This window comes from Neovison vison, chromosome 5 (assembly GCF_020171115.1).
Source record: "Neovison vison isolate M4711 chromosome 5, ASM_NN_V1, whole genome shotgun sequence".
Lineage (NCBI taxonomy): Eukaryota > Metazoa > Chordata > Mammalia > Carnivora > Mustelidae > Neogale > Neogale vison.
In genome coordinates this window covers 1403280-1421272 of record NC_058095.1, presented here as the reverse complement: position 1 = coordinate 1421272, position 17993 = coordinate 1403280, and the positions used below count along the sequence as shown (strand labels likewise).

The 17993-nt window shown below is 63.2% G+C and overlaps 1 protein-coding gene and 1 long non-coding RNA gene across 7 annotated transcripts in view; one reads left to right on the top strand and one right to left on the bottom strand.

Annotated features, from left to right (window-relative positions):
- Nucleotides 1-3615, bottom strand: part of BAIAP2 (BAR/IMD domain containing adaptor protein 2) — a 63256-nt gene extending 59641 nt beyond the window's left edge. For all 6 annotated transcript variants that reach the window (XM_044247237.1, XM_044247241.1, XM_044247238.1 and 3 more), the window contains exon 1: nucleotides 3508-3615. In XM_044247237.1, coding sequence (XP_044103172.1) covers nucleotides 3508-3561 — 54 coding nt within the window. In that variant the 5' untranslated portion in view covers nucleotides 3562-3615. The remainder of the gene's footprint in view (nucleotides 1-3507) is intronic.
- A 6185-nt stretch (nucleotides 3616-9800) lies between these two features.
- On the top strand, nucleotides 9801-16315 carry LOC122905897. Its single transcript, XR_006384492.1, has 3 exons — nucleotides 9801-10144; nucleotides 10984-11352; nucleotides 16286-16315. It is a non-coding gene; the product is annotated as an uncharacterized LOC122905897 (long non-coding RNA).
- Nucleotides 16316-17993: the final 1678 nt, after the last annotated feature.

The window sequence follows — 17993 nt, the reverse complement described above, 5'->3', positions numbered from 1 at the left end:
ACAAACTCGCGTTCACACTCACACGCGTGTGTGCAGAGCTGGGCATGGTGTGAGGACTCCTTGCCTCCTCCCCCAAGCAGGCAGCAGCGGGCTCCTCCCAGCAGGCGTTTCTGCTGCCAGGGAAGTGTCTCTCGGGGTGCACACACCTTCTTCAGCTGGCACCCCCAAACTCTGCCCTCGCCGGACGCCAGGCTGCTGAGGGCAGCAAGCACTTTTGTGGGACTGCCCAGCTGTGGGCAGAGCCGCTCTGCAGCTCCAGCCCAGCAGCGCCAGCCCTGTGCCTCCCCCCAGGCACAGGGGTCAGCAGCACAGGACTTCCAAAGGCTCCCCCAAACACCCACCTGGAGGAGTGGGTGGGACCCAGTGGAGGGGAGTGGGAACCGCGGGGAAAGCCAGCAGTGGGCTCTCATCTGCCCGGGCCGGCTCCCTCCCCCCAGTGCCAATACCCCCACCTGACCCCCACCTGGTCTCCCCACCCCTGCTCCAGGAGCCCCATATCACCCCCAGGGCAGCCATGGTTGCACAGGCCAGCTTCCCCACAACAGCCACGGGCTGAGGACGACCGGACAGCCTCCAGAGACCAGCCTGGCCCTGCTGGCCAAGGGCCCGAGACCAGGCCCCCAGAAAACACCCAGTCCGAGGCTCTCCTGGGGAGTCTTCCTCCTCAGGCTGTCTCCTGGCTTCCCACATCCTCAGGCCCAGCGATGCTGCTGTCCCTAGGGAAGCTGCCGGAGCCACCATCCTGAAAGGTCATCAGGTCAGCCACAACCCAGCTTCTCTTGGCATAGAAAACCATAAGAAATACCCAGCTGACAACTGCTCCCCAAAACCCCTACCCCAGGGACGTGAAGTCAGCTACTCTAGAAGCCTCCCTCCAGCATGGGGAGTCACTCACAGGTCTCTCCCGGGAGAGCTGTGGTTTGGCTTAACTCTGAGCAGACGACGCCTGCCCCGCCTCCCTCTGTCCCTCACTCCCGGCAGCCACCGGGGCTGCCCCCAGACTAGGTCTTGGAAGCCAGGCTCCGCTCTGCAGCGCCTGCCCTGTGCCTCCCCGCAGCAGGCTTCAGTGCATGTCCCCTACCCCAGGTCAGAAGGTGAGTCCCAGCGGTCACCTGCAAGCCATTCCACTTCCCTCCCTGTGCTGCTTCTGAAGGGCCTCAAGGACGAGGCTCCCACAAGGAGCGGGCCCCCACGACAGACACAGAAGGGCTGATTGTCCAGAAAGGAGCACATTCCATCCCCACATCTTTAATCAGCAAGGCCAAGGACAAGCGGCCCTTGGCCCACTGCTACCTTCTCTGCCAAAGCAAACAGAGCTCAAAGCTGCCACTGGAACAGTGCGGGGGACGCCGAGCAGGGCCACAGCCCGGCCACAGCGGCAGCACGGCCTCCCCGAAAGGACGGCGGACCAGCCAGGACCACACGGACGGCTCCGGCTGCGCCCTGACTGCCTCAGTGCGGGCCGGTCCCGCCAGCCCCGGGGACCCACGCTGCCCCACCGGGGCCAGCTCAGCCACCGAATGCTGCGCTCCCCGGGGACAAAACACAAAAGGGTAAGAGCGCGCCAGCACTTGAAGACTTGGCAGTCGGGCCACGGAGCGTCAGGAAGAACACCGCCCACAAAGGCAACCTGGCGGCCTGGCAGTGCGGCGGGCGGCGACCAGGAGCAGCCGCGGGGGCACAGCCCTGCGGACACCAAGGCCCGCCGGGGCCAGCCTCGCCAAAATGCGGGCTCCTCGCCACACTTGCCCCCCGCGAGCTCACCAATCAGCTGCCCCGCAGGCACAGAGCACGGGCTCGCCTGTTGAACGTGCACGGACACCCTCCAGCCGGCTTCCAGAGGGGTTTGAGGACCCACACTCAGACCCTACCGGCTTCCTGCCGCCATCCTGCTGGCGGACCTCACTTCGGATCTGCAGAGAAATCACAGCTCCCTCTCGAAGCTGCTCAGCCGTAACGGCACGCCTCACTGCCCAGGTTATAGGAGTTTAAGTAAGGACGATCACGGGGCTCCCCAGAGTGTAGCCACACCACGCACCCCTCGCGACCGTCACCACGGAAGTTCCTGTTTAAGGGTTTCAAGGCAGAAGCGGGGAAAATAGGAAAGGAAGCCTCTGGCCAGCACTTCCCTTCCACCCCCTGCAATAAGGAGCAAATGGTTATGGAACTAATGACTAATAATTGAATAAACGTCTCTAACCTGACAGCGTTCGCGGAGCAGCCCTACCAGAAGCGTAAGCCACGGAGCCTCCCTGCTACCAAACACAGACACCCCCGGGGCTGCTCCTTCCTCGTGCTGACTCCTCACCGGCCTCCGGCTCCGGCTCGCCAGCACCGCTAACATGGCTCCAGGACTGACTTGGCCAGTCCCACCCGGCTGCAGGCTTCCTGCCGTGATCTCGCAGTAACTTTAAAACCTCGACCAGAACGCGTGTGAGAGGACAGCCTGCCACCTGAAACCCAGTGGAGAGCAAAGGGGGCCACCCGGGAAGTCTCCCGGGGGGCCGCCCAGAGCCGGAGTGAGCTTACCGGGAGGGCCTAGGAAGGCACGGCCATAATTGTTTAGTACAATTAGAAACTGTTGCTCTGCCGGGGCCTCCCACCCCCCCTTCAGGGGCCATGATCCAGCCACTTCCACACACACACCAGCACCTCCTTCTCCCAGCCCACCAGCTAACCTTCAGACCCGGTTCTGTAAGAAGCCTCTGTGCACGCCGGGGGCGGGAGCCTCCCTCTCGGGAACATGCCCGCGTGGGACTGCAGAGGACCTTGAGTCCCGGGGGGTTCTGGGTCTGTTGTCCCCGGGGTGAGGGTGTAAGCGGGCACAGTGGACACCGGAGAGACGCCCAAGGCCCTGCTCAAGTGGCCAAGCACAGAAGGACCTGGGAGGGCGCCTCGGAGGGGTCTCCCCGCGGGGCTCTGCGGCCCTCCGCTGTGACGGTGACAGCGCGCAGGGGAGGACCGACCGCACTCTCCGCACACATCAGAAGCAGAGGCAGGCGCGCCAGCCTCCTACACAATTAGTCTTCTCCTCCGCGGTTACATAAGATGACGGATTATCTGTCCACCCATCCAACCTGCCCGCGCGCAACCTCCCACCTGGGGCCCGTCCGTGACCGCGCGGGAAGGAGTTGGGCAAAGGAAAAGCCTGTTGACAAGAAAGTGCCCAAAGGCTTGCGTAACCGCGGCTGGAGGGGCCGCCACAGGGCCCCCACCGCCCGGGGGCGCAGGGCGACCGGCGGCGCGGCCCCCGCACCCCACAGACCCCCGGCGGCCCCCGCCCCGCTCCGCGGCCGTCCGAGGGCCCGGTTCCCCGGCCGCCGGGGCGGACACGCGGAGGGGCGCGCGGGGGCAGCGCGGGGCTGTCGGAGCGGGGCGCCCGCGCCCACCTGTGAGCGGCTGGCTGGCGCCGGGTCCGCGCGGCCGCTCCGAGAAGACCCCCGAGGGCCGCGGGGCCGCGCCGGTCGGGCCGGTCGGGCCCGAGAGCGCGGGCGGCGCGGGGCTCACCTTGTAGACGTTTTCCGTGAGCCGGTGCATCTCCTCCGTGCGCGACAGCGACATGGTGCTGGTCCGGCGGCACCGCGGAGCGGGGGCACGGGCGGCGGCGGCGGCGGCGGGCAGCAGCGGGCGGCGGGCGGCGGCGGCGGCGGCGGCGGCGGCGCGACGGGCGCGGCAGAGACGGGCGGTCAGCGCGCGGAGCCGGACCAGAAACGCGGCGCCCCGTCGGCGACCGCCTTTATAACCGCCCATGCCCCGCCCCCCGCAGGCCCCGCCCCCCGCACACGGATCACCGCCCCCGGCCGCCCGCCCGCCCCCGCCCGGCCGCGCCGCTGCCAGGCAACCGGCAGGCCCCGCCCCCGCGCCGCCCTTCCCATTGGTGGGTTCCGGAGACGGGGGAGGGGGCGGGGCCCGAGGGCCGGCTGCAGGCAGCGATTGGCCGGCGGCGCTGTCGATCTCAGGGGAGAAGGCGGAGGCGCGGCGCGGGCCGCGGCCCTGGGAACAGCCTGGGGGCCGGGCGACAGCCGGGCTGGGGGCGGGGCGGCGTGGGCCGGAGGCGCTGGAGGAGGGGAGCGGAAGGTGGGGGAGCGGGGGCGCTGCGGCGAGCGCGCGTGGGGGCGGCTCTTCGCGGAGCCGCGAGTCGGGGCGGCCTTTGGGCGCCGCTCCCTGCAGGCGGCGGGGGGTGCTCGGGCGGCCGTGCGGCGCGAGGACGGACGGAGAGATCGCCCGGCCCAGACCCGGAGTGTCGGAGGTGAGCGTGCGGCCGGCGCGGTCTCGGGCGCAGAGGAGGATGGGCAGGAGGCCCTTGGGGGGTGGGCCCTGGGGAGGGACCTGGGCGGGGCGGGGGGGATCCTGGGGCGGGTCCTAGGAGGGGTGGGCCCTGGGGCGAGGACCCTGGGGAGGTGGGCTGTGGGGGGATGGACCCGGGGTGGGGGTGCGTCCTGGAGGAGGACTGGGGGGGTGGCCACGGGGTGGGCTGGGCCCTGAGGACAATCCTGGAGAGGGGAGCGTCCTGGGAGAATTTGCCGGGAAGATCGTCGAGGGGGCGGACGGGGGAGGGGAGGTGCGGAGAGAACCCAGGCTGCGTGGGGCGCCCAGGGGAGGAGAGAATGCTGCGGGGGGTAGACGACGCTGCTGGGGCAGTTTCTGTGGGGAGGGATCGAGGGGTCCGACAGAGCCGCTGGTCTTGAGGCCTTTGGCCGGGGGGGTTCGGCTGTGGAAACTGACCACGCTGGCCCCGGGGCTGCCGGTGCCACTGCTGCGAAGAGCGTTGGCGTGAGTTGGAGTGACACGGAGGGATGCAAACTCTCTGGGCAGATCTGAGAGTTTCCCTCTAATGAAGCCTGACACTCTCTGCGGGTCTCCCGTCTAGGACAGTCGCTTCCACGAGTCCTCCAGCGCAGGTGCCCCGGGGGTCGCAGACCGGGAGCCGGCTGTGGACAGAGCAGGACGAAGGCAAGTGCTGAAGTCCCGGCGCCCGGGACCCGAGGGGACTGCGGCCCTCCGGGAGGAGTGCTTCGGGGAAGGGAGCTCTGTCCGCAAGCCCCCGTCACAGGCAGGTCCTCTACGGCTGTTTCCTTCCTGACCGCAGGTCTGGCTTCCTCCTCGCCATTTAGCGCTCGGGTGCTTTCAGACGGACTCTGTGTGTGTAGATCCCGGGATTGTTATGGTCGCGAGCGACAGAAAGCTGGCCCACATCAGATCTGACGCCTGGGATGTTGACCGGCTTGTTGGGACCGTCTTCCTGCCCTTCTCTGCCTTTTTTTCCAGGCCAGCTTGGTGCCGAGCCTGCTTCCAGCCAGCCAGCCCTACGGCTGACATCCGATGACCTGACCGGGGTCAAGGGTGGGTGGAGGGTAGAGCTGTTGCCTGCCCGAAGGGAAGTGACGTGGGTGAGACCAGAAGAATGACAGGCGGAGGCTGGCAGGAAAACCGGGCAGGGGGGGCTCTCATCCCTGTGGGAGGGGAATCAGCCTGGAGAGTTCTGAGCTGTCCGCTCCCATCAGTCTCAAGGCGGTAGAGGGAGGAGAGGGCCCTCTCCAGAGAAGCATCCCTCGGCCTAAGCCCTGCCCAGCCCTCTAGGAGCTCCTGCTCTTGGCTCCCCACCTCCTGCCCCGGGGAGTGCTCTCCCACCTTTGGTAGCGGCTGATGTAGGGGGCCCACTCAGAGCCTAGCCCGCCTTCCTGGTGTGCGGATGGCCCTAGCCCATCCCGGGGAGGGAAGCCGTCAGTCAGCACCTGCCACCAGTGAACAGGAAGCAGCAGTGCGCTGAGCGGCCGCGGGAGCCCCGGCAGGGAGATGGCAGATGCGAATGAGCCGTGGGCGAGGCCGTCTTAGCAGGGCCTGGCGACCTCTCCGAGCCACCACACTCCAGGAGGGTCTCAGCACAGGTGTGCCCACTCCTTCAGCTAGAAGGAGACTGTCAGGGTCTGAGCCCCTGCCTGGGAGACCCCAGGGCTCTCTGAGGGTTTTCTTCCTTTTGGGGAAGCCCCTTCCAGTGGTGGTGGTGTTTGCGGCAGGGCTAGGGCCAAGGGTAAGGGCCTAGGACCTGAGCCGTGGGCAAGGCTAGATGGTGGGCTGGGTGCTGAGAGGTCGGCTCCAGTGCCAGCCCCCGGAGTTAAGGGGGCGCCCTTGTCTTGGCACCTTTTTATTTGGGAGGCGATCGGAGCCCTTTATAAAGCCCGCGTGGTTCCTTCTCCTTAACTCAGAGCGTGTGGGGGGCTGTGGGATTGAACGCCTCGCCTGGAGGCCGGCAGGCAGTGCAGCTGCGGATCATTGCCTACACTTGGGGTCTGGCCCGCCCCCTCCCGGACCAGCAAGAGGAAGCTGCTGTCACGGTGGAGAAGTTGGAGAGGGTTAGCGTGAGGGCCGGCGCAACCGAGGCGGGCAGCTCCCAGCACACCGCAGACCAGGGGGTGTCGGTCCTGCACTCGGGCCAGAGCTGGGAGGCAGCTCAGGGAGCCCCGAGAAGGCACAGGCTCCGGCCCGCTGAGCCACCAGCTTCCCCGTCAGTTCTCACGGCCGGTTCTCACCTCTGCGGCCTGCGTGGCCCCGGGCGGTGTGTAGCCATGTGGGTCTTCAGCACCCAGCCCGGAGCACACGGGTCCCCGGTCGGGATGCATGTGCGCTGCGGGGCCGTGTTGGAGGCGAGAACCTGACGGTGCCGACCCCGGCTCCGTGGCCCACAGCCCCGGCGGCCCAGGAGTCGAGGGCTGGGAGCGGGAAGAATAAAAGTGCGTGTCTGCATCAGCTTATTTTAGGCGCGTTACATAAGCGGCTTCATCTCGGCGTCACGTAGGGAGGGGGTCTCAGATTTAATTACAGGATGACAGCCTTTGCTTTTCAAGCAAGCTGTTCTCCTGGCAGGCACAAGGATTGGTGAGTTTTTGCTAAACAGAAGGAGAGCTTTCTGAGGTGGCTGCCCAGCAGAACTTCGAAGGGCCTTCACCTCTGCGCCCCTTTCTGCCTGACCTGGTGTCTGCTGAGCTTGGCCGAAGGGGTGGTCGTTCGGCTCCGACCACAGGGACGCTGTGCTTGCTGGGCAAGGGGGCCCCTTCTCTCCCTCCGCCTTCCTCCTCCTCCGGCTCCCAGAGAAGGAGCAGCCAATCCAGGCTCCTCCTCCTCGTCTCTTTCTTGGATTAAAGCTCTTAGAATGGGTAACCAGAAAGTTCTAGGGCCAGAGAGACGGGTGTACCTATCAGGAACTCGCCTTTCCCATCCGCCCTGGCTTGCGCTACTGACCGCGTCCACACCAGGTGCCCCGGCTGACCGGCCTGGGCCAGAGTTCTGGCAGGGCCATCTGATTGTGTCCGGAGGACTGTGTCCTGGGCCCCGGCCACGCCCACGTTCTCTGTGACTGTCCGCTGGATCAGCAAGAAAGCTCACAGGTCTGGGGGACTCCTGCCTCCTGCCAGCAGGAAGGTCACCTCTGCAGCCTCTGGCACAAGAGGAGAGCCGCATTTCCTGCTTCCGGTGAGGCCTGGTGTCACCGGCACAGTCTACTCCCCCGGCCTCTGTGAGCCCCACCCCGGGGGGAGAGGGGCAGAGCCTGGGAGACTGGAGGTGCAAACAGCCAGGGAAACACCGAGAACTGTACCTTCCACGTGACGAGCCCTCAGACGTTTGAGAGATCGTCAGGGGCCCTTAGTCGGACGTGTCTAGCAAGCACCCGGATGCCACGTCAAAGACTCTACGTGAAAAACTGCCCTTTAAAAGGGGGTTTCTCCAGAAGACTCCGCAGCCCTTCATGTGGGCTGTGCGTGGCCACCGCCTTCCTGCAAGCAGGGGAGGCAGGTGAGCTTTTTTTTTTTTTTAAGATTTTATTTATTTATTTGACAGAGAAATCACAAGTAGGCAGAGAGGCAGGTGGAGAGAGAGGGAAGCAGGCTCCCCACTGAGCAGAGAGCCCGATGCGGGGCTCGATTCCAGGACCCTGAGACCGTGGCCTGGGCAGGCGAGCTTTGCTGGGAGACGCTGACAAGCGCTGTGCAGCCAGGGCCACAGCTGGTCCCTGTGACCCCATGTGGCTCCGACATGAGAGAAGATCCTTCAGCTCCGTGGTCTTCCTCCCAGAACCTCACCCCAGTGTAATCTCCATAGAAACATCCCACAATCCCCACGGAGGGATGGCCCCAGAGCCTTCCTCCCCCCCAAATTGCCGGGCCCCCCCAAAACCAGGGGCGTGAGAGACAGCTCGGCCCAGAGGCGCCTGGGGAGGCATGACGCCCGGGGCAGAGAGGGAGTGACAGGAAAACCAAGGACGCCTGAGCAGAGTGGACTTCGGTTAGCGACAGTGAGCCGGGCGGGTTCCTCGTCTGGCCTGGGCAGCGCCGCGCCAGCGGGAGGTGGTGACGACGGACCACGTGGGGGGGACCTTCCCGATGACTGTTTCTGTTGAAAACTGCCCAGAAATGAAAAGTGTATTCAGGGGGCACCAGCCTCTCTGTGGCCTGCAGCCCCCGAACCCTGTGCTCCCTGAACCCCGCTTCTGTGGGGCCAGCGAGTGGAGCCGTCGCCCTGTCCCCACAGAGGGCATCCTGGGCCGGGTCTGTGGACGGCGGCGCGGCTCCGGGCGGAGGGTGGCCCCGGTGTGAGGCTGCCAGGGGTCAGCGAGGGCAGGACGGGGTGGCCGCTCCCGCTGCCCAGGGGAAGGCTGTCTCCCTTCTGCGCCCGGCTGGGACTCATGTTTGCATTTTCCTCAGAACTTGCTTGTCTTCGACCTGAACGCAGCTTAAGGCTTTCTCCTCTGTAGTCAGCACGTGGCCCTAGACGGGCCGCTTCAGCCCGGCCCGGAGGGGTCTGTGCTCAGGGAGACAGACGGGAGCGCGGGGCGTGCGTGGGGCGGGGGGTCTGAGCGGAGCCTGCCTGGGCAGGGCCCCCGTCTCTCCGGTCTCTGGGGCCGGGAGCGCGCTCAGCTGTCCCACACGGAGAAAGACCAGGGGGCACCGGACAGGCTCAGGACTGGCGTCAGCCTGCCGTCTGGCCTGTAGTTGCGGGGCCGCCGTGTCAGCCCTCCTAGCCAGGCAGCCTAGAACGTTCCCCCAGCTTTCCCGCTGGCCAGGCCTGCGGGAGGGCCGGAGGGGGCTCCCCTCGGTGGAGGAGACGGAGGTGCTGGCCGCCCGGCAGGGCTGGGTGGGAGAGGTTCCCCAGCAACCAGCCCCCTTACATAATCGCCTCGGCGTGACTCCAGGGGCCGTGGGAGGCGGCGCGGGGGTGAGCACCGGGGCGCGAAGAGGCTCCGACTTTCTCTCGGGGGCTCCTCCCCGCTCTGCATGTCGGCGTCATCCCGCGTCGGCCCGTTCAGGCACCCACCTGCCCATCGGAAGGCGGGAGCTGACACGGCAGATTGAAACAGTCGGGTCCCTGGGCCTCCCTGTGCCCCGTGGGGCGCAGGGCAGGCCGGGCGGGCCGCTCTAGGGCGCCCTGGGGCCCCCTCTGTGCGGGGTCGGGTGCGGAGGGGCCCTCGGGGAACTGGTGAGGCAATGAGGCCCCAGGGAGCACTGTCACTTGCTGACCCAGGGAGGGTCGGGAAGATGCGGGCTGCCCCGCGCTCGCTGCCCCTCCTGCCCGAGATGCCGTCTTCGAGTCCTTCTCTCTGCGTCTCAACGGACTTGAGCGCCCGACGGGGAAGGGAAGGGTGGCTTGGAGCAGGGGGGAGGGGACGCGTTCTCTAGAGTCAGGGCTTGGGGGACGCCCTGGAAAGCGGGGCCTGTCCTGTCCTGGCGGCCCTCCCCGTCGAGGCGGCCCCCAGCCCGGGGCGCTGCCAGGAGCCCGCAGACGGCACTGCCTGGTGCACGCAGATGGCTCCCCTGCCCAGGGCCGCTGCTTCTAATTTCAGCTGCTGGAGGCTCTGCTCACTCTTTTTTTTTTTTATTCCGTGTTTATTTAAAGCCGGATTTTAAAATGTTGTCTTCAGCCCTGAAATCTTTTTCTTCTCACTGCAGGTCTGAAAGCCCCGGGGGAGCGCGGAGGCCCACTTGGCCTGGGCTGCGGCTGCGGGTGGCCTCCGGGGGTGCGGGGCAGCCCCACTGTCCCGCATAGTCATGGACGTCTGCCGAGACTGGCCTGCACGTCCCTGGTTACCCCTGCGGGCTCCGTGTCGTCTCCGTCTGGGGGGCTCCTCCTGCAGGGGCCTCTCTTGGGCCAGGTGTGTCCCCTGGATGTGGCCCCGGGGCTAGCGGGCAGCTCCTGCCTGGTGAGGCAGCACCAGCTTCTGCCCTTCCTGGCACTCAGCAGTGCCCCCCAAATGTGGTTGGGAACCAGGAACGTCTGGAGGGCACGCCCGCTGTGTGGACGTGACGCGGGGCCAGTGTGACAGCCATCCGTGTGTGCATTTGCCGCACGGCGGGAGGAGCCACAGCCCAGCCCGAGTGGGTGACCGGTGCTCCAGAGGTGTGAGGTCCCGTCCCCTTGGGTCCCATATGAGTACAGTTGGCCTCTGCCGCCGCTCACCCTGGAATGTGCTAGGATAACCAGGATAGAACCGGCCAGGCAGAGAGCAGAGCGGGCTGAGGGGGCCAGGCTGGCTACCAGGCACCAAGGCGTGTGCAGGTGGGCACCCGTGGGGGACAGAGGGCATTTGGCTACGAGCTCCTGGAGCAAATGGTAGGGAATTCCGGGAAGAGAGGGCCGGGGTCTTGGGAAGAGTGACGACCCTAATCCAGGTCCCCAGAGCAGCCAGACCAAGAAGCCAAAGAAACACGGGCCTTTGGCAGGGGCTGGGTGGGCAGCAGGCCTGGGACGTTGGGCCAGTCCCTTCTGCGGTCCCTCCAGGACAGAGGCTGCCCCTGGGCCTGGCATCTCAAGGGAGCCGGGCCACCGCCACACTTTCAGATCCCAAAGAAGTGTGGAGTTTCAGCTGCTTCCCTGCTAGGTGTGGTCGGAAGGTGACGTGGCTGAGAAAAATCCTATTGGTGTTTAGCTCGGGCTGTGATTTACTCCACCAGGCTTTTCTCTCTCTCTCTCTCTCTCTCTTTCTCAAAACAGGGAAGACACAGACATCTGTAGAGAAGCTCCTGGAGACTCGGCTGTCGCCTGGATGTCCATGTGAAAAGAACACTCCCTCCGTAGGGAAAAACCACTTAAACAGCTCGGGGGTGACATTTAACCCTCAGGCCGACCATGTGGCCTTGCAGAGTGTTGCTCTGTGGGGACAGAAGTGAGGCCCCAGGGGAGGTCTGACAGCTCAGCTCCTAATTCACACCCAGATTCGGGGACTCTCTCCACGCCCCAGGCACCCACAGTCCTTTGTGTGGCCTTGGGCAGGTGTGCTGGGCTCAGCTGTCATTTTCCCACATTCTTTGGCTCGCAGATTTCCCTCTGGGAACGTTAGTGACCCTGTTTCTGCTTCTGGAGGTAAGAGCCAAGACTCTTCCCACAGGGACACGGGCTCCTGGTTGGAGAGCCGAGGTGGGCTTTCAGGGCAGCATGGCTGGAAAGTTGAGCTGGTCATTTGCGGGCGGTGGGGACAGGTCTGGTCGATTGGGAGTGTCAGTCCTGGACACCCCTGCGGGGGCTTTACTGGACGTGCACCTGCCCGTCTTCTGAGGGAGGTTCAGAGGCCGAGGCGGCAAGTACGTTTGAGTTTGTGGTAAGCTCCGCCCGCAGGAGCAGGGTCCCCGCACCCCGGCTCTGGGTCTGCAGAGAGGACGTGGGACACTGGCCTGGGCCAGGGGGCAGGGACTCTGCTTCGGGGAGCCTTCACTGCCATCTGGTGGATGGCCCAGAAGGGTGATGTGGGCACGTGGCAGGTGCAGAGAGGGGTGGCCCCGGGCAGGACCAGGTCTGGAAGGTGCAGAGCATCCTCGAGGCCAGCCCGGTGGACAAGGCTGCAGGAGACGGTGGGATGGTGACAGGGATGGGGCAGGCACGGGCTCCGGGCGTGGCTGTCCTGGTGCTCTTCCCTGAATCTGGGCAGTCGGCAGGTGGCCGCAGGGCTGGGTCTGAGGGCCGAGAGATTCTCCCATGAGGTTTGACCTCCCGGGAGCCTGTTCTGGGGCGCGACGAGGAAGGAAAGGTCCCACGTGTGCGAGAGGAGGCTCAGCGTGGTGCAGACACGGGCTGGAGACTGCGGCGGGGGGGTCCCCCTGCCCCCGCAGCTCTGGCTGTGCCCGGAACCAGCGGGCCGCGATCTGCGACACCTTGTTTAAGATGGTGGCGGAAGGCCCGTAACAGAGCAAACATTTTTTAAAGTAAGCGGTTCCGTCCACGTGACACGCCTCTAGGGTGTTCATGGGGCTCCGCGTCGCCTCGGTCCAGTCCCGGAGCCGTGTCAGCCGCGCAGAGGGCGCCCCCGCCCGCTCCGCTCGCCCCGGCAGCCTGCACTCCCCGCGGCCGCGGCGCCCCACACGTCAGGCTCCTTTCTCGGGGTCCGCCGGAGCGGCAGCTCCTTGCACCTGCAGTGCGTGGGGGCCCCGCGCGCTTGTCCGTCTGCAGCGGCGGGGGAGGGGCTGCACCTCCCGGGGGACCGGGGGCCACAGGGCCGCCGCGTTCCCGCCTGCGCGCGGGTTCTCGGTCCCCGCGGGTGTCTCTGGGGGTGGGGCTGCTGCGTCATGTGGTGCCCCCGTGTCTGGTTGTTTCCCCTCGTGCCGCGTGTCCCCCCAGCACCGCGGGAGGCTCGGACTTCACCGCCTCCTCGCCAGCCCGTGCTCTTTGCTGTTTGGTTCTGGCCGTCCTGGCGGACGGAAGGTGGGGTCTCCGCGTGGTTTCGATTTGCGTTTCCCAGAAGCTGCGTGACGATGGGGACCTTGGCGTATGTGTGGCACTTTTCTTGGAGGAGCCAGATTTCTCCGGAATTTCGTGGCTTTATTTCCGAAGTCCACCAGCAAGTGAGCCCTGGAGGCCCGACGGCCGCCCTCAGAGGCTTTTGAGCCAAACTCGGCCCCATCCCCCCAGCTAACGGAGGGACCCCCTGGACCCGGTTCAGCTGTGTCCTGCAGCCCAGGCAGAACCCCAGAAGCAGCAAGGACCATGGGTTCACTCTGTGAGCATTCCTGGGTGCCTTCCAGTTGGAGCCCCCGGGCCTGAAGACGGTCCAGGCCTGTCCGGCCTCTCAGATGTGTGTGAGGCCCTGCAGAGCCCCCCCCGCCCCCCGCCCTGCCTGGTGCTCTCTGGGAAGACACAGGGCAGCCGCCGTCAGACACGCAGAGTGAATGTTAGTGCTGACCTACTGCCCACGGACGCCGTGGGTGGGAGCCCAGACCATCTGCGGCCCTGGCAGGACCAGGCTGCCAGGTGGTGGCCAGGAGCCGGGGAGCCGGGCTCCAGCAGCCTGCCCGAGGCCGCTCACCGCCAGCCCCTGGGACAGCCTTGTCACACGGAGGCCGGGACCTGGGCAGGGTTCCCTCTGTATCGAGAGGGGCCTGCTGGAAGCTTCCTCGCCGCACCCCCACAGAGAGCTGCCGGCATCGAAGGGTCGCGAACCAGATTTTCTGAAAGCGACGCTCCCGGACACTCCCCCAGGGCGAGCTCTGTACCTTGTCCTTCTTCCCGGTTTGGAGCGGAGCCCTGGCCTGTCCCCTGCTTCTCTGTCCTGGGTGTGGCAAGTCTGTTTCCCGAGGCTAAAATTCTGATTTGTTTCCAGGGTCCGTTGCTAGTAAACAAGCACGTATGGGATTCCGTACAGTGGCCTGGTAGCCCGTGAGCTCACTAAACCGGCTGGGGGGGTCTCGCAGGCCTCCTGTAGTTCCTGCGGGGTGTTCTGTGTTCAGAGCCATGTTGCCACAACTAGACGCTTTCCTTCCTTCCCAACACGTGTGCTTCCGAGTTCTCTCCTGCTGCTGCCGGGCCTCTGGGGGACACCGAGTAGACGCCGGCAGAGCAGTCCCGCACCCGGTTCCCCATCTCGCGGGGGAAGGGCTTCCAGCCTTGGCCGGTGAGCCTGCTGTTAGCCGTCGGGTTTGCGGACGTCTTTTATAGAAAAGTTCCCTTTCTCCCTAGTTTGCTAGGTTTTGGTTTTTGTTTTTTAGTGACAGATGTGGGATTTTGTCAAATGCTTTTCTTGCATCTGCCGAGGAGGTCGTCGTCAGACTGCCTCCTCCCGTCTGCCGATACGGAGTCACACCGACCGATGTCCGCGCGCTGAGCTGACAGTGCGTTTCGGCGTAAACCCCGCGGGATGCACCCCAGAACCGTCACGCCGGGATCAGAACCCGTTCTTACGCACTCCTGGCTCGCCTGGCTCCTATCATGCCGGATGCGCAGCGCTTTCCCTGCGTTCCGGCGGAGGCGCGGGGACGCCCACCCTCGGCGTCTGGACGGACCCGATGCTCAGCAGACGCGAGCGCGGCCCATGCTCGCAGCCTCGACGGGCTGCCTGGTGTGGGGCTTCCGAGAAATTTGTCTGTTTCTTCAAGACTGATGAATGTACACGCATAAAACTGGTATTTCCTTAATGCCCTTCTAATGTTTACAGGGTCTCTAGCAATGGTTCCCTTTCGTTCCTGATGTAGCTGGTGCCTCCCTTCCCCGGTCGGTCTGGCTCAGGTGCATCAAGATGACTGAGCTTCCCAAATAACTCTTTTTGCTGTCATTGATTTTTTCTTTCACGTTTTTGTTTTCATTGATTTCTGCTATGAGCTCCTTTGTTCTCATTATTTTGGATTTAATTTGCCCTTTTTCTAATTAATTAAGGTGAAAGTTTAGCTTATTGATTATTAAGTTCCCTTTAAAAAAATAAGCGTTTAGTATTATGAATTTCTCTTTGAGAAAAGAAGCGGTACTTCAGCTGCAGTCCACAAACGTTCATGTGTTCATGCTCGTTCAGTTTAAAATATTTTCTCATTTCTTTTGGGAATTCCTTTTTTCCCCTGTAACTGTTAGTATCTGTGCATCTTTCAGAGATCGGTCATTGATTTCCAGATCATTACATGATGGTCTGAGCTCTCATTTTGTAGGATTTCAGTTTTTCTGTAATTTGCTCAGGTGGATGGCACGGCCCAGGACACGGTGCACATTGGCGTGTGTCCCGCATCACGTGACGAGAAGGTGTGCTCTGCTGTGGGCCACTTGGTCCGGCCGGTCTGTACCCTGGAGAGGCTGGCTGCGTGTCTAGCCTCCGAGAGACAGTCGGTCCTTCGGTTCCGCGGGTTTTGCTTCCTGAGTGTTGAAGTCCTGGGGTTTGGGGGTACGCGCCTTGGGCTGCGATCCCTGCCTTTGTCACTTAATGTCCCCCGTCTCTGGCGATACGCGTCTTGAAGTCCGCGCTGTCTGGTGCTGACATGACCACGCCAGCTTTCCCGTGATTCGTGTCTCCGAGAGGTATTTTCCCCATCTTTCTCTTTTTTACCTGCTTTTACATTAAAATGGGTTTCTCTGAGATACCATAATCAGGCTTTTTTGTTTTTCGTTTTTATTCCTGTCTGGCAACGTCTTCACTTGGTGTGTTTAGACCGTTCACGGTTAGTGTAGATGTCAAGAACTGAACTTAGATCTACCCCTCGATCGCTCTGTTTGTGCCTCTGTTTCCCCTTTTCTGCCTTTTTCCGGAGTGTTTGAAAATCCTACTATCGCACTTGACCTTCGCTCTTTCTGGCTGCGTGTGCGCACGTGTGCGTCTGGTCGCAGGAGGGGGCTCGGCCCCGCGCCCGGCCTCCCGCGTGTGGGATCCGGAGACGCTCTGCCCCTCCTGTTGCGTCACTGCTGTGGGCGTCCACACGTGTTAGGGCTTTTGCTTTCGACAGTCCCATGTCTGCTTAAAGACGAGACGGAAAATGACCTCTTCTGTGTGCTCGGACATCGACCGTTTCTGCTGCTCCTCCCCGCTCCCGAAGACACACGTCCCCGTGGTGTCGCTTCCTGGCGGCCCGGAGAGCGTCTGGCAGCTCCCTCTGGAGCGCGTCGGCACGACCGCCTCTTCCTTGCCTTCGCCCAGGAGTGTCTCCGTCTTTCCCAAAGCATGTTTGGACGACACTGAACTGCGGCCTGACTGCCGTCTGCCGGCACGTCCCAGACCCTGCTCCCCGTCTTCTGGCCTCTCTGGTTTCTGGTCCCAGCTGCTTGTTCGGACCGTTGGTCCTCTGGACAGCTTTCATTTCCACCTGGAGCCTTCTAGGTTCTTTTTCTTTGCCTTCAACTTGTTACCAGTTTAGTCATATGTCTGGGCGCGCCTTTCTTTGGATTTGCCCCGCTTGGGAGGGGGAGTCACTGCAATTCTTACGTCTGTAAGTTGAAGTCTTTCCTCAAATGTGAGAAATTTTCGGTCAATCTTTCTCCATTTTTCCCCCCCTGCTATCATGTTTCTCCTCTCTTGGGATTTTTTTTTTTAAGATTTTATTTATTTATTTGACAGAGACACACAGCGAGAGACGGAACACAAGCAAGGGGAGTGGAAGAGGGAGAAGCAGGCTCCCCGCCGAGCAGGGACTCCATCCCAGGACCCGGAGATCATGACTTGAGCCGAAGGCAGAAACTTAACGACTGAGCCCCCCCAGGCGCCCCGTCTCGGGATTTTAATAACACAGTGTTGGACCTTCTCGCCCTGTCTCACCAGTCCCTGCGGCATGGATGAGCCCCCGCTCTTCTGTCTCTTCGCCAGACCCGAGGGTTGGTCGGGTCACCCGGCTCACACGGGCTTTCCTGGACACCTCCTCTCTGCGATGGAGCTTGTTAATTTTTTGGACTTTCGGTGTATTTTCTGGTTCTGAAAAATGCATTTTGCTCTTGTGTCTTCTCTGCTCCCCAGCTAAGATTTTCCGTCTGTTTCCAGCACGTTTACCTTGACCTCCTGGGATGCAGTTACCGTCCTTGCTTTCATGTGTTTGAAAATTCCACCACCTGGATCTGAGCTGGTATCTGCGACTGTCTTTGCCCTGGGAAACTGGTCACAGATACCAGCTTTGTGTGCAGTGACGGGCCGTTGTAAATCCGGCATCCGGGCGGCCGTGTCGACTCTAGGTCTGTCATGATCCTCAAAATGGTTTTTGTCCGGCAGCCTGTCAGCCTGGCTGGCTCAGACCACAGGTTGTGCCGACCTCCAGTGGGTTTCGAGTGTTCTTGTGTATGTGGACGGGGCAGCAGGCGTCCCTCCTGAGTTTGTGGCCAGTGAGTGACCGTGGAGAGCCGACACCACCAGAAGCCCATGTATTGTCAGGACAATGCCCCACACCCTGCCTCAAGTCCCCCAGTTTTCTCCCTGGGTACAGCAGGGTTTCAGGGAGACCCTATGGGGGTGGCCGTAAGTGGGGAGGGGGCACGTGCCTCCTCAGGGCAGGGCACATGGGGGCCGGGAGACCCCATTCTGGACAGTGCCCCTGTCTCATCCTGGGTGCCCCCCTCCCAATTCCCCATCCCCTGCTTTTAAATTTTCATGCTGCCTGTACTGGGGACAGACGTGCATCCCACCAAAATGGTTCCAGTGCCCAGTCCTCACCCCTCCTTCCTGCCCCACGTAGTGCTCTCTAGTCTGATGGCTCCATGGCCCCCCCCGGAAGCCTCTCCCACCTTTTCCATAGCCCCCACTGATCTCGGGTAGGACCCCAGCTCTGCCACCAGGGCTTTGAACTCAGCTCTCACTTTTCTGCAGTGTTCCGAGTTCTACACCCCGTAGATTAGAACGAAGGTGGGTCATGGTCACATAGGTGGTGTTTCAGGACCAGGGTTCAGTGCTGGGTAGCATCAGTGTGAGCTCATCCTAGCTCCCTGCACACTCAAGCACACACATGCACACACACAGGAGCTGCAAGGCAGGCAACCTCCAGGGTCAGAGCCTAGGAGGCAGTTCAAGGTCATGCTGGGTTTCAGGGCAGAACTTCCTTAGATGAACGGAATAAACATGTACAAAGAGAAAAGGTGATTAGTTGGCACATAAGGCCTAACTTCTTAGACACTGAGAGGACAAAGTTCCCTCCCCAAATTTCTAGCTGTTGCAGGAGATGCGGGGACCCCTTACCTGGGTCAGGAGGACACCTGGGCTGCTGTCGGATGCTCACTGGGTTCCCCATGCCCGGGAGCGGGCCATGCACACCCAGGCAGGTTCTCCAGGCACTCACTGCGGGAGG